Source organism: Halichoerus grypus, chromosome 14 (genome assembly GCF_964656455.1).
Source record: "Halichoerus grypus chromosome 14, mHalGry1.hap1.1, whole genome shotgun sequence".
NCBI classification, from domain to species: Eukaryota; Metazoa; Chordata; class Mammalia; order Carnivora; family Phocidae; genus Halichoerus; species Halichoerus grypus.
Genome location: NC_135725.1, coordinates 6,199,983 through 6,215,656, shown reverse-complemented (window position 1 = coordinate 6,215,656; position 15,674 = coordinate 6,199,983). Strand labels below are relative to the sequence as shown.

Genomic DNA, 15,674 nt, shown 5'->3' with positions numbered 1-15,674 from the left:
AAAGAATTATGTTAAAATGGAAAAATATAAGTAGGGATTACTGGGTAGTGAGATTATGGACTATTTTTTTATGATTATCTATATAAAAATAAACTAGTAATATTTTTTAAAAAGAATACATCCATAATGATAGCTGGAAAACAAGGAAGGGTGCCATCAAAAAGCAAGAAATTTTGAGGAGTTTCTGAAAGAGAAGAGAGCAGATGGGATCAGAATGATGGTAAAATCGGAGTAGAAGAATCTACAACCTAAAACAAACTCAGGGGAGGACACTTCTACCTGTAAGAATGCTGGAGAAGCTTCAAGCTTGGGGAATTAATTAAATAACTACCTATAAATGTAACTATAAAGGTTATCCCTGCCCTCCAACACAGAGGGAAAAGTGACAGTGTTTGCCCCTAGTCAAATTTTCTCCAAAGTGGAAAATTTCTTGGAGGAAGCTCCTTTTCTTGGGGATGGGATCAGAGGTAGAAGAGGTATTATTGAGGCAATTCTGGATTCAGTAACAGACAGACAAGGAGGACATTTTTTAAAAAGTAGGTTCATTCAGTCTTCAGTATGACACCGTGCTCCATCTCAAAGTGAATCTTTGTTTGACAGTTATGGGGTTCTTCAGCCTGCTCCTTGCTCAACTACCCTAAAGAGCAGCTCTTGTGTTGGCACATGTCACCCATTCTACAAAGCCCACAGACTTCAGAGGAAATTCATGCCAGCTACTTACATTAATCAACTTACTTCTTCATCGTATATATGAACAAGCAACTAAGGGCTACCAGATAGGTGAGGGCAATCAAGAACATAACAGAGAAAGACCAAGGTACATAAAGAGAAAACCTGGAATCTGAAATAGAGATAATATGAAACAGAAGAAAACTGTAGTCTGTGTTATTAGAAACTTCTTTCTCTGTTCCTGGATGTGTCTATGAGGGAAATTGCCTGCATGGTTTCTCTAGCTGGCTTTTAGATCCCACTGGGGTAGACCACAGAGAGGTGAGGGCATTGCACTTGATATCAGTCAGTCCTACAATTATAATGTTGAACAAAAGGAGCCAGACACACAACAGTACAAACCATAGGATTCCAGTGATATAAAGATCAAAATCAGATACAAAACTAATTTGTGCTGTTGGAAGTCAGGAACATGACTATCCTTAAAGGGGTGGGGAATGACTGCAAGGGGTTGTAGCAAGGCTTAAGAGGTATGTGAAAATTGATTGAGCTGTACACTTTGTGATGAAAGCTATGTAAAACTAATCAAGAAGTTGTAACAGTTCAGAACCTTTTATGCATTAGACAATATAGCATTAGAATATATAAAGCAAAACTATTAGGGAAAACAAAGAAAATTTTACAAATTATAAATAATAATGGTAGGATTTAAGCAACTCTTTCAGAAATTGATAGCTCTGATAGATAAATGTAGAAATATTGAGGATTTGAGCCATTAAATTAACAAATTAATTGTACATGTGTGTGTATAACCCAATAAACATAGAAAAACATTCTTTGTAAATATTCAGGGAACATTGTGTTTACCACAATAAAATATCTCAATAAATTCCCAAGGTAAAAATCTCATAGACCATTTTTTTAATCATAGTGCAGTAAAAGGAACTAAAACAAATGCGTAACGATTGTGTATCTGTAAGAATTTAAGAAAATAAATTGAAAAATGTCTCAAATTAAAAAAAAGAAAAACTAAAATGAACAAGATAATTTAAGCAGGATGGCTGAATGTAAGATCATATAAGGTCAACATACAAAAATTAAAAAATTTCTATATGCCAGAGACCATTAAAAAAACTATTCATAATATTACAAATACTATATAATACCCAGGGATAAGTGAACTTCACTTGTTGTAAAATTTACTTAGAGGGAAAATATACCAGAAAAGTCAGTTTTGAAAACTGTCTTATCTGCCAGACATCAAGAATTACTATAGAGGTGTGCTATATATTATGGTAGCAACTAGCAATATGTTCATATTTAACTTGAAATTAAATAAAATTAAAAATTCAGTTTCTCAGATGCACTGGTCATATTTCAAGTGCTCAATAACCACAAGTAGAGTTGTATATGTGTCTGCAATATATATATCATATGTCATGTAAATACATATAAAATACTTCCCTCAGCCTATCACACATATATAGATGCATGGAGATATCTATATCTCTGTATCTCTGTCTCTTTATCTATATCTATGTATTTATATCTGTATCATCCATCATGTCGGAAGAAACTGCCGACCAGGTCCTGCCCATACAACCTCTCAGTCATGAGCACGTCTGGGATATTTTGAGTCTTATCTAGAGCGCGGGAGGAACTAAGCAAGTGTAAGGGGTAAAGAGTAAAGAAGCAGCAGCATTCTTATTAGTCAGCATGGGGGGGATGCTTAGTCATTTCTGTAGTTTGGACAATGTTCACATCTTTGTCTGTGTTCTGACATGATTATAGAGTGGTCTTGTCTGATGGTGGTGATCTGCGACATTGTTTATGTTCCATAGGAGCACACCACGGCCTAACTGATAGTGCCAGGTCCTAGCTGCCAGGGGTACCATTTTCCTTTCTCAGTCTGTACAAACTGCCATGTGCTTTGAGGGGGGATTAAAAGACTCTGGGAAGATTTTTGAAGTTTCCTCTGACAACATCTGAGTAATGAGTCATCAAAGAGAACCTGGGGAGGTGGCAAGAGGGGTAAATTCTGAATATTTAGATCTAGGTGTGCCCATCATCTCTGCTTTGCAGATGGCCCACTCTCTGGAAGCTCTCAGGAAGGGAGAGAAATTTAGGGGGTCACCCAAAGTGATACCAGAGAGAAAATAGGAAGTAACAGGAGTTTGCTTCTAGCTCATGGAGGGAAGAGAGTCTGGCATGCACTCCAGGATAAGATGGCATTCTCCTTGGTGACTAAGGCCATTTCAAACATGAAGTGGAGGAACTAGCTTCACAGTAGGTGAAACTGACCTTCTCTGAAGGACAGGACCCTGGGAACTCCCAGCCAGAATGCACATCAGGAAAACTGAACTGTCAAAGAGAACTATTGAGGAGGAGTGAGGAGCAAGGTGAGGTTTCCAGGGGTCCAAAGTATAAAATACTCAGGAGGGTTGGTGTAGTGTGGCCAGAAGCACTAGGAAGGTATCTTTTGAATCAGATATTCATTGAAGAAATCTAGTAGAACAGAAGAAACCAATACAGGCTGTCTAGAAGGTTCTGAAACCCTGGTGCTAGGCCTCTTCTGCCTCAGGCTAGGAGGTTTTTGATTTAGAATCTCAGCAACTGCCTACTCTACCTAGTTAAGGCCTTGTTTATATATTTTTTGCCTTTCTCCATGTAGAATTAATCTGTAAAACCGTGGGACTGCTAAGGGAGCTAAGAGAAGATCTGGACATGTTGACAGAATTGATCAAGGCAGCCTGGTGCTGGACCAGGTTCAGAATCTGGAGAGACCAAACAGAGTGGCCTCAGACAGAGACTAAAAGGCTTTGAGGCCTGGACACCCTTCCTACCTGGGCTCTCTCCCACAGGGTCCAAGGGCAGAATGTGAATACTGGAACACCATCCTCACCTTTCTTCTACAGTGTATATTCTGGGTGGCATTCCATAATTCACCAAATAAAGTTGGGGTTTGTGAGTTTGGATCCAGGGAGATCCAGACTTTGAACTCAGGCTCCTTTGGGTATTAGCTCTCTGATCTTAGACAGGGGACCATACACTGCAGTTTCCCCAACCCATAAAAAATGCAGCCATTCTACCTACCTTGCAAGGCTCTTGTGAGATAATATTCGTAAAAAGGCAAGCCTAGGTGTTGGAAGAAAAGGAGGGTGATGGCCGGTCAAACCTACCTCTATGCTGCCTTCCATATATCATGTCAAGTGGGAACATTCCAGGGGAGGACTTTTTAAATGTCTTTGAAATTTAAAAAAAAAAAGACTAAATCTTAAAAAAAAAAAAAGTTGTATTGACTAACAAAGTGCTTAGCTGTCAGCAAATTGTTACAAAGGAGATATTTGTTCTTTTGCCTATTAGGTCTCCCCATCCTAAACATCAAAGTAGCAGAATTTTCTAAGAACAACAACTGAAGTATATACAACACATACCAATAGCCAGAAAAATATTTTGCTGAATTTATGTTGCCACCAAAAGACCTTGAAATTTGGCTCCAATGATTAAATGTTTGTGTGTGCTTAAAGCATCATTCAGTTTATCCACAGTCATTGATTTAAGGCAACTTTATATGATACAATATGGTTTTAATTTGTGCAAAATCAAAATAAGATTACTTATCCTTGAAGCAATTGCAGTTTATGACATTTGGTTATTCAAGGTGAAATAGAAAACAACCAAGATGTCCAAAAACATTGCCTGGGGGAAAAGGTTAAGATAACAGAAGGGAGTCATAACCAACTACAGTACTAATTTTATCTAGATTATTATAGAAAAATATATATAGAAAAATACTACAGTATTTTTCATGAGGGTGGCACACTTTGGGTTCATGTCAGAAAATTCCACAAAAGTAGTATGTCACGTGTAATGAGCTGTGCTGTTGGGTATAGAGATGATGCCACACTGGCTTTCCTTAGAGTCTTTGGTCATAAGCAGTGATAAACTTGGTGTTGATTCAGGGCTACCTTCTCTTCGTCACCCTGTGATCAGTGGCACACATTTCTGAGATTGTCCTCCAGAATCAAAGTGGCCTTGAAGCAAAGGTAAGATTAGCCCTTAACTGTGTTGAACCATGGAACAAAGCAGGCAGCCCCACTGGTATCCTGGTATGTTCGTTTGTTTTCATGTTCCATGCAGCTTGGCTGTCCTTGACCTTTTAGCAAGCCAAAATACCCCAAAGCTGGTGACTTATTAGGTAGGTTCAGTGTAGAATTTGTGGGAAGGAGGTTTGGTTGGAAAAGCCTCACAGGTAATTTGGATGCACCATCCCCTTTCCCACTGCTACCAAGCTGAAGGGGGTGGGGACATGTTCTCCTCAATTGGGCAATCTTCCACCAATCTCCTTTGCTGCAAAGATGCACGGAGGTGAGAAGTCGGCCTGGCCTGGGCAGCATTGAACTCACCTCTTAGGGCTCTGACATTTGCACTATGAGATCCAGAGAGGGAAAGGTAGCAAATCTTTTAGGACAACAATGCTGGGGAACTAGGGTTTAATCCAAATGAGACTTAAACAGTCTGAGCGTTTGGAACAAATCTCTTGATTTTTCTGTGCCTCCCCCCCTCCCATTTATATTTCAGACATCATGATAACGGTTATATAATCTGTTGTCCTCAGGACTGCTCCAGGGATTTATTAATTTATCCTTGGGATAAACTAAGTGATACTTGGCAAGTTGTTATAGATGCTTACAATAAAGGTGCTATCATAATTCTGATTAATTGCTTAGGGTTGATATACTCATATAACTTGTCATTGACAGTAAGTCCCAGAAAGGTGTATTTCTTATTTCCACAGCCTATCCTAAATTTCATCTTAAAACTACTAGTCATACTTACCATTTACTTTATCACTACTGTGTAATTATTATATAGATATTCATAAGCCAGATTGTTTAAGGTTAACTCACATTTTTGTGTTAGTTAATGTCTTGCCCTTTGTATATGTTTTATGAATGAATATTTAAAGCAGAAAGAGACAAATACTCTTATGTGAAAGTGCAAATTCTGTAGTCATACTCCCTGGTTTGAATCTTGGCTCTACTACATATTAGCTGTGTGACTTTAGACAAGCTACTTAACCTCTGTGGGCTTCAGTTTCCTCATCTACAAAATGAGAATAATATTAGGATCTATTTACTAGGTTATTATGAAATAAAATAAGAGAGGGACGCCTGGGTGGCTCAGTCAGTTAAGTGTCTGCCTTTGGCTCATGTCATGATCTCAGGGTCCTTGGATCGAGCCCCCTGTCAGGCTCTCTGCTCAGTGGGGAGTCTGCTTCTCCCTCTCCCCCCACCGCTCTCCCTCTCTCTCTCAAATAAATAAGTAAAATCTTAAAAATAAAATAAGAAAATATGTAAAATGTTCAAAATAGTGGCTGGCATTTAATAAGCACTCAGTAAAAATTAGCTATTATTATTAGTATTAGTGATATGATTCTTTGTTTAAATAACTGATGGATTTAAAAAAACTATTTGCAACATTATACTAAAGAGAGTTCCCCCATTTTCATTTTCCCTTTTGGTGATGCTCGGGGGAGAAATATCCTTTCTCTTTCTCCTGTCATCTGCCCAGATACAAGAAATAGATGGTTTAAACAAGGACTATCTCATAATAATATGAAATAAATAAAAAAGGCTTCTGGGTATTTTTTTAAGATTTTATGTATTTAGAGGGAGAGCACAAGCCGGGGGAGCAGTGGGCAGAGGGAGAAGCAGGCTCCCCACTGAGCAAAAAGCCCAATGTGGGACTTGATCCCAGGACCCTGGGATCATGACCTGAGCCGAAGGCAGACGCTTAAACGACTGAGCCACCCAGGCGCCTCAGCTTCTGCATATTTCTTATACCTCCTGTTGATTTTTACTGTGGTTACTGTGAAAGGTGTGGGTTTAAAAAAAAAAAGTAGCTCTAGCAGTGAAATAATGTTGCTGTAAAATCTCAATAAAGCAAGTGTAAATAATTCTAACTACTTTTTCATAACTGTGCCCCTCAAAGCAGTTTCTTCTGTAATTTAATATGGTCTTTCAACCTCAACCTGACTTTTTACTTAGCAACAGATGATACATGCTTTCTCAAAGGGAACTGTAGGTTAACAGAACCAACAATGTTCATTTTTTTATCTGTTTTTTTCTTTTGTTTCCATATATTCTGTTACTAGTTTGTAGTTTATACTCAGGTTTTTTTTTTTTTTTTAATTGCTTTAACAAGCTGATAATAATGACCAGCAAACTCAAGGAATCAAGTAATTTCCTTCTAATTCTATTTAACCACTTGTTGATTTAAAGTAAAACCAGTTCTTACTGAGCAGGTTCCAAAAAGAATATATTTCTGTTTTAAAGATTTCTAAGATGAGCAATAACAAAAAGCCTAATCAAGTACAAGCCTGTGCCTTCATGGAAATGAACATGAAAAACTGAATTGTGATAACTGTATTTAGACATCTGGTGATTGGGGAAGAAAAGAATCTTATATTTATTGAGATGCATTCTCCTTCAGTTGGTAAATCTATAGAAATGACCATCTTCCTAGCCTAGCACTCTATCTAGTGTTGCTGTTTTTATTATTAACACCAGGTTTCATATATATATATATATATATATATATCTCCCTTTCCTAAGAACTGTGAACATTAATTATAATTTTTCTTTGTTAAGTGAATTTTTCAAAATATTTCAAAGGCCCAATGATCTAGACTTTCTGATGCAGTGCCCGAGGTTTTTTAAACTTCTGAGAACTAAGAACATGCAGCCCACATTACTTGCTGATCAATCTGGGGGGGAGGGTGCAAAGCAAGAAAGCAGAGGAGGCAAAATACATTTATCAGTTTTTCAACATAGTCACTGAGGAAAGAACCCAAAATGAATGGCTCAGATGTAAGGAAATGAAGAAGGAAGGAGAACTAACTGGAAGTAATAGAACTGAATGAAACTTCCCAAGATGAGGACTCTTTCATGAGAAGTTTTTTTACGGTAACTTTTCATTTAGAAAAAAGAACCACATATTGGATGCTGCAGACAAAATTCACGCTCGGCTCCCTGTAGCATTGACTTAACGTGTGTGTTTCTGATCCGTCTGTCTGCGCCTGAGGCAGCGGCTAGGGCCGAACCGTTTGCCACCAGCAGTGAGAGCTGCCGCTGCTGCAGCACGTACACTGTGGGCGAAGGTGCCCGTGGTTCAGAGATCAGGGCCAGGGGACAGACTTGGATTAAGGTCTGGGCTAAATTACTTATGTGAGCTACAAAACCATGTCAGTGAAAAATGAATCTCACCTGACTGTGTTGATCATTACTCTGAGGCATGATATTAGTTTGTTGACAGTAATCGGCCTGAGAGCTCCACAGTCAGTCCCTTAATCCAGAAGCCATTGAGAGCTTGGTCAGCAGTTCTGACCGTCTGTCTGTAAATAACTCCACAGACACGTGGAGCAATTCCATCAGAAAATAAGAGCAGCAATCATTAGGGAGTAAGAAAGGATGGACTCAGGGAGCAGAAAATAATGTAGGAGGAAGAAGAAAACATTACATTTAAGAATGTCTTTACAGCAATGCACATTTCTTTGTGTGATAATCTCTATCCACTACTCACACTGTATTTTCCTTTGTCCTTCTGTGTGATAGCATTATAATTTGGAAGCCCGTCTCTTGGAATAGGCAATAAGGACCAAATGGAGATGTGGGTTCTTATTCCTAATTTGCATGGTTCTCATTTTCCCCAAAAATCCTCATGTACACATTGACCCCCCCCAAAAGTGGATTTTTTACTTGGTCGGATACTACTAAGAAATGCATGAAGGCTGTGTTCTTTAACATAACACCTCAAATCATACTTTATGATTCTAAGTGAATCTATCTGGTGGTTTGTGGATACTAACAGGAAGACTAAAAAAACATATTTAAATAAAGCATTTTCACATATGAAAGGCTATTTTTATTTTTACACTTAAAAGCTCTTTAGAGAGCATTTAAAAATATTAAATGAAGAACTTTTTAGGAAGGACAGAAACCTAGCAGAAAAATGCCTTTGTGGTCTGGGTAATCTGTGCTGGAAGGCTCTGTAGTAATAAGTATTATTTTGTTGCATTTACATCATTATTGGTCTTAAAACAACAGAAGCCAGTTTAGATAAATTTAAAGCTACAACAAATATTGAAACAATTTATTTCATCAAAATTAGGCACTCTGTTTTACAGCAAGTTGAGGGATCACAGAATGATTCTTATTCTTAATGTGTGAAATTTTGAAGTAATTCACACTTCATAGTAAGAATAAAGGCAAAAATAAGAATATTTTTCTATTAAAGCAGAATTTTAAAAAAGCATAGTTTTAACCAAAAGTTTAAAACTTAATTCCATTCTTGTTTTCTCCACTAAGTAAAATTTCTACCCTGGAAGCAAATATATTAGTGCTAAGTATGTATGTGAAGGCTGTCATTTCACAAAATGAAATTGTGGGCTTCCTATTAGTGGTGACAGAGGAACCAACCTATCAGGAAATGAGTTCATATACTTCCAGGAAAGATGAATGAAGTGACCACTCTTGCCATTTCCTCCATCTTGTTCATGGTTTTTTTCCTCACTTCACTCAGGTCTCTGCCTAAAATGTCTTCTTCAGAGACAGCTCTTCCCTGACCCCACATCCAGCCTTAGTGTTCATCATATTGCATAACTCAGCCTAACTTATATTTCCTTGTGTGTTGTCTGTCATTTCCATTAAAATGTAGACTTAATATGAGCAGTAATTTGGTTCAGTTTCATATCCCCATCATCTGAGATGGGTGTTCAATAAATATTTGTTGAATGACTAAGGCATAAACGAATAAACAAAGGAAAGCATGAAGTAACGGCCAGCAGTGTAGGGGGCTTTCAGGCATTTGCCTGTGGCTGGGGCAGGAGGAAGTGGAGTAGCTGCAGACCGTTGTCCAAGGTGCTGCCCTGAGGTTTACTCAAAGAACGGGGTAAAAAGAGGGAGTATTGGCTGGCATCCATGTCACTTGTACTCAGCACACCCCCTCAGGTTTGTGAACTTCTATCCCTAACTCTGAAGCAGTGCTAGGGAGCCTCGGTTACTTTTTTCTCCATCTGATTTCCTTGTATTTAAAGGGTAGGACTGTGAACATAGAATTTGAAAGGTGGCCTAGTCGACATCTATGCAAATAAGAACTTTGTAGCAGAGGTGCCAAAATTTGAGCAGATAGGTTAAAGCTGAGCCTGGAACACATCTTCTGAAGGCATGCAGCAGGGGAGATAAGAATATCTAGTGGATGCACGGCAAAATGGGGGCAGACAAGAATAAGGTCCCATCCAAGCGTGAGGTCCTCTTTGTGACTGTGTGAGCTGCTAGGGCACTAGTTGCATTTGCATTCCCTCCCCCAAAGGAGGAGCATCAGGGGAAGGCTGATCCTCCAGAAGTGATTTGCTGCTCCAATTTAGGAAGAGTGAGAAACCTATGGCCTAGTCATGGAACTTTAGCTTGCCAGGGATACCCCTCCTCCCAGCTCCCCAACACTGGAAGTTAGAGGCTCTTAATCATAAAAGTGATGTAGACACTGAACTCTTGATAAGGACCACGTCAGGTGATCCAGTGGGAAAAGCTAATTCTGCTAAGTCAAGAAAGTGGCACAAGGCTTCCACTAAAGGAAGGAAAACAGAGAAGTGAGTAGTGATCTTCCCTCTTTATAGCAACATGGTTTGATTCTCTTTGGTGAAGTCCCTTTGGTGAACTTTCCTTTGGTGAAGTTTCATTTTGAAGTGATTACTACTTAGATGCTCTAACCTTTCAGCTTGATAAAGCTATGAACATGCTAGCATTCTTTTCCATTGCACCCCACCCCATGGTAGAATGTGAGGGTCATAAAGCAAATAGATGGGCCTTTGGGATCTTCTTACTGGAGAGGTCCACATCTGAAATGCCTTCATTTACATTATAAATTTTAGGCAAAATTATGTCATATTTAAATATATATGTGTATTTATTTAAACATATACATGTATATGGGGGTGCATTTAGAGATATATTATATATAGAGAGAGAGACACAAGAGACAGAGATACAGAGACAGAGCACACATGTGAGCACACTAAATCATGTTAAGGTGTTCAATGGCAGTAACTTTTTGTCTAACAGAAGACATAAAGTGGATAAAACCACTGCCATCCTCATATTAACCTTACATCTCTTGCATGAACATTGGTCATGAACATTGCATGTACTTCTTGATGAACATTGGTCATCCTTCCCTTTTCCTCATAGCTGTGCAGTTTGGATTTCCAGTTCTTGAAAATGACAGTTCTTGCAAATAAAAGTTCTAATCGGTGTATTTATTAAAGGGGCATCCTAGCAAAGTGATACTTAGAAATGAATTAATTTGAACAGTTTTTTAAAAAATATCTAACTTAATAGAATTTCCTTTGCCTTCAAGTTCATAAAGCCTTTAAACATGCAAATATTTAAATGCTGAAAATATAAAGAAAATATTTAATTAAAATATATATTCCCAATCAGCTCTTAGGGTGGAGTTGATTTTTTATTATAATATGTATCTAAAAAAACCCTTACAAAGCCTGTGAGTAGATCAGCAGGTGCTAATGTTAAGACCTATAACGATGGCTGTCAGTGTGCTTTTTATTTGTTTGTCTGTATATATTATAGAGATATATATAATTGCAGAAAGATTTGTCAAAAGAGGAAAACCACCTATAATCACCCGCTCCAGTATAATTTAAGCTTTGAATTCTTCATGTTCAAATTTTCTTTAAAATAAATATGGCTTCAAATTAATATTTTTCTTTTTTGATGCATAACTGAAAATAAGTATTTTATACTATATAATTTGTCACCCAAACCATGTATAATGATTTAAAAGTCAGATGAAAATGTCCATACACAACAAAAATTCAAATCCTGGGTGCTTGGGTGGCTCAGTCAGTTGAGCAACTGCCTTTGGCTCAGGTCATGATTCTGGGGTCCTGGGATTGAGTCGCACGTTGGCTCCCTGCTCAGTGGGGAGTCGGCTTCTCCCCTGCCTCTGCCTCTCCCTCCCCTCGTGCTCTCTCTCTCTCTCAAATAGATAAATAAAATCTTCTAAAAAAATCAAATCCTAAATTTTATAATACTATTCATGTAATAAATCCAAAATTTAATGGCCCACATATTTCTAATTTATCATCGGTAAATACTTGAACTGAACCTAACCATAAACTGAAAACTAACATCATTAATTTGTCAAATAGATTCAAAGAGAAGACAAAATTTTTCTTTACTGAAAATGACCCAACCAACTCTTTTTCCAGGAAAAGCACTATGTGAAATAATGAACCATTTCAGAACATATAAATATTATAAAATTACTCAATTTTGTCTCTTCATCTTTATGTCTTCATTGACCAACACCGTGCCTGGCATCTGTCAGTGCTCAGTAAGCCCTAAAAAAAATGAATGAGTATCAGAATATTCTCTTTGGGGTTCTATACTTTACATAAACATTCATAAGAAGCAAGTAGAAATGCCAACATGTTGATTACAGTGCTACGCAGCAGTAGAATTATAACATACTTCTCCAAAAACATTTTGAGGCATTGCTTTGCAAATTTATACCTAAGTTTAAGGACAAGTGTAGGAGAAATGGGGTACTGGGAGATTTCACCTTCAAAAACTCTAGAAATCAAGTTATGTAGATCATAAAATAATAGGATTAGAATTTTAAAAATAATGCTTTGACTTTAAAACTTTATTTTTGGAAGGAAAGAAAATTTGCTATTGCTGGCTTTGATTATACCTCTTTTTTTATGTTTGTGATTGATATGAGTATCTATCATTTTCAAATACAAAAATTTAGTGTTCTGTTATCCAGCCTGTGCAATAGACATCACTATAAGCTCAAACATGGAAATAAACAGGAGCTCAGCAAAATCCTAAAGTAATAATAATTTAAGCAATAACGGGGTGCCTGGGTGGCTCAGTCATTAAGCGTCTGCCTTCAGCTCAGGTCATCATCCCAGGGTCCTGGGATCAAGCCCTGTATCGGGCTCCCTACTCAGTGGGGAGCCTGCTTCTCCCCCTCCCTCTCCCTCTGCAGCTCCCCCCCGCTTGTGCTCTCCCACACTCTCTATCAAATAAATAAAATCTTAAAAATATATATATAATTTAAGCAATAAGAAGTTTAAATGTAGGAAGGGCTGAAAAAATTATGTTTTTGATTATGCTTCTAACACTACATTAATTTGTTCACACTGAAACTTTGTCTAACATGATTGATTGTCCATCACATGGCATTTGGAATACAGAAGATTCACAGTAGAAAAGTAAGATGATTCACATCTAGTATGGTTCTGTGGCCTGTGCTTTTTAGAGAAAGATTAGAAATGGCTCCAGTATACTAAATAAACTTCACAAATGAACAAGAAAATTTTATCTTCAATTTTTTTTCAGAGCTTTTCACCTTAGGACCAATATGTTCCCCTCATGGATGACATAAATCAGCACTGTTTACTTCAGCTTGATGGCACCTTGTTGTCACATGGCTAAAGAAACTAGGTACTTGGAAGCCAGTATTTAGCTTAACTTTGCTCTACATACGTACATAAATTTTAACTTTATAACTTCTCTGTAGTTCCAAATTCTACATCTGAAAGGGGACATCAGTTTTATCACATTACATGTAACATGTTTGAGTTCTAGGTCTTGTCTTTTTGGTCAGCAGAGACACTCCTCATTTCATTTGATGTGCACACCCAAGGTGGGAATTGAAAAAAAAAATTACCAACCAGTCAGAGAGCTCAAATGAGTACAGATTTAGAGCAAAGTCTGACTCAAGTTTTCAATTTTTAATTTTAGCTTGTATCTCGGATAGTTTGGGGGGGCACTGTACTCAATCTACAATTGTCAGAAGCATTGTTAGAGTTTAATGCATATTAATATAAAAATGTACATTTTTAGGGGCGCCTGGTTGGCTCAGTCGGTTGGGTGTCTGCCTTCAGCTCAGGTCATGATCCCAGCGTCCTGGAATCGAGCCCTGCATTGGGCTCTGTGCTCAGCGGGGAGCCTGCTTCTCTCTCTCCCTCTGCCTGCCTGCCTGCCTGTCTGCCTACTTGTGATCTCTGTCAAATAAATAAATAAAATCTTTAAAAAAATAAAAATAAAAAATAAAAGTGTATATTTTTAGTGTTCATAATAAATGCAGGTATCTTTTAAATGTTAGATAGTTTTTCATAGGAAAACATAAACATACCCATTAGTTTGTTTGTGTGGTGTTGACAAGTGGTAGAGAGTGCACTCCTTCAAATGAGTTTAAGTGAAAAGAATTTAATGAAGGGACTGCACTGACTTCTGGCAGGGTTTAAGGTAACCACAAGGAACAATGAGGTACCCAGGGGCGATAAACAGCAGGAAACTATTAACACTGAGGCTGGAAGGGGAAAAGGAAGGACACAGTATTAACCAGACAGAGCCCAGTGAGGGCTGAAGCTATGAAAGAGACAAGGCTTGAAATGAGCTGTGACCATATACCTAAATTCACTGTCTTCCCACCCTTCAGGCTCCTGCTGTTGCCTCCCACTGGCTGAGCCCAACCTGAAGCCAGAGGGCACAGGAGCCTGGGAGAGGCAAGGCTGAGGTTCAGACCCCCAGGACATAGGTCAGGGAAAGGCAGAGAATGGATCTAGGTGGGGGCAGGAAGAGGGGGACAAACAGAGAATAACAAAGTGGTGACCTGATTTATATGAAATAATTTGTGCAGGAGAGAATGTTTTCAGAGTTCTGGTTTAGATCAGATCCAAAGTCTTAGCAAGTATTAAAGATGGGCAAAAAATTTTAAGTTGCTTTTTAAAAAAATTTTAATAAGAAATTATGGTTATGTACAAATCAATATTAGTTGTAAAGTAAATGCTAAGTATTGGAATAGATGTCCAAATCTCTTGACAAGAAAAATTGGAAACGGGAAATATTTTTATTCAATGATTATAATAAAAGCATACTTTATTTTATTTTTATTTTATTAATTTTTAATTTTAATTACAGTTTAGTTAACATATAGTGTTATTTTAGTTTCAAGTGTACAATATAGTGATTCAACAATTCTATAATAAAAGCATACTTTAAATTGCTCTTAATTCAATCAGATTTAAATACATGTCACTTAAGAGAGGAACTATTGTTGGCTGAGTAGTATTCCATTGTGTATCTATACCACATCTTCTTTATCCATTCATCTGTACTACTCAGCCATCAAAAAAAATGAGATCTTGCCATTTGCAATGACGTGGATGGAACTAGAGGATATTATGCTAAGTGAAATAAGTCAATCAGAGAAAGACAATTATCATATGATCTCACTCATAGGCGGAATTTAAGAAACAAAACAGAGGATCATAGGGGAAGAGAGGAAAAAATAAAACGAGAAGAAATCAGAGAGGGAGACAAACCATAAGTGACTCTTAATCATAGGAAACAAACTGAGGGTTGCTGGAGGGGAGGGGGGTGGGAGATGGGGTAACTGGGGGATGGACATTAAGGAGGGCAAGTGATGGAATGAGCAGTGGGTGTTATATAAGACTGATGAATCACTCACCTCTACCTCTGAAACCAATAATGCATTATATGTTAATTAATTGAATTCAAATAGAAAAAAAAAAAAAAGAGAGGAACTGTTTTCCTCCCAATTACTCTGTTTCTTCAGGACAATGCTTACTCATTACCTTCCTAAATTTATGCCGATTCCTTTGTATGTGTTCCACATAAATCACAAGTAAATTAGAATTTAATGAACTAATTTTAAACTGGGATTTTTTTTCTTTGTTCAGAAATTTCCTGGGGGAAAAGAGCGTAAGAACCCTAAAATATCGTATGAGCACAAGGAATGAACAAGAAGCCATTCCCTTCTGTCCTACGATGGGCACAAGAATACATTTGATGTTCTCTGGATCAGGCTGCAGGAGCTCTCAGGAATGACTTAGGTTCCGCCACGGCTCTAGAAGGGACACCTGTAAATACCTCAGGGTCTTACGGCTGAGC

At 37.8% G+C, this 15,674-nt stretch overlaps 1 protein-coding gene across 10 annotated transcripts in view; it reads right to left on the bottom strand.

Annotated features, from left to right (window-relative positions):
• PLGRKT (plasminogen receptor with a C-terminal lysine) overlaps window positions 1-15,674 on the bottom strand; it is a 76,966-nt gene that overhangs the window by 45,735 nt on the left and 15,557 nt on the right. Inside the window, exon 1 of one of the 10 annotated variants that reach the window (XM_036101264.2) lies at window positions 7,938-8,517. The exons of the other annotated variants lie outside the window; for them this stretch is intronic. Coding sequence (XP_035957157.1) covers window positions 7,938-7,967 — 30 coding nt within the window. The 5' untranslated portion in view covers window positions 7,968-8,517. Of the gene's footprint in view, window positions 1-7,937; window positions 8,518-15,674 lie in introns of those variants that run through there. 10 annotated transcript variants of the gene reach the window in all.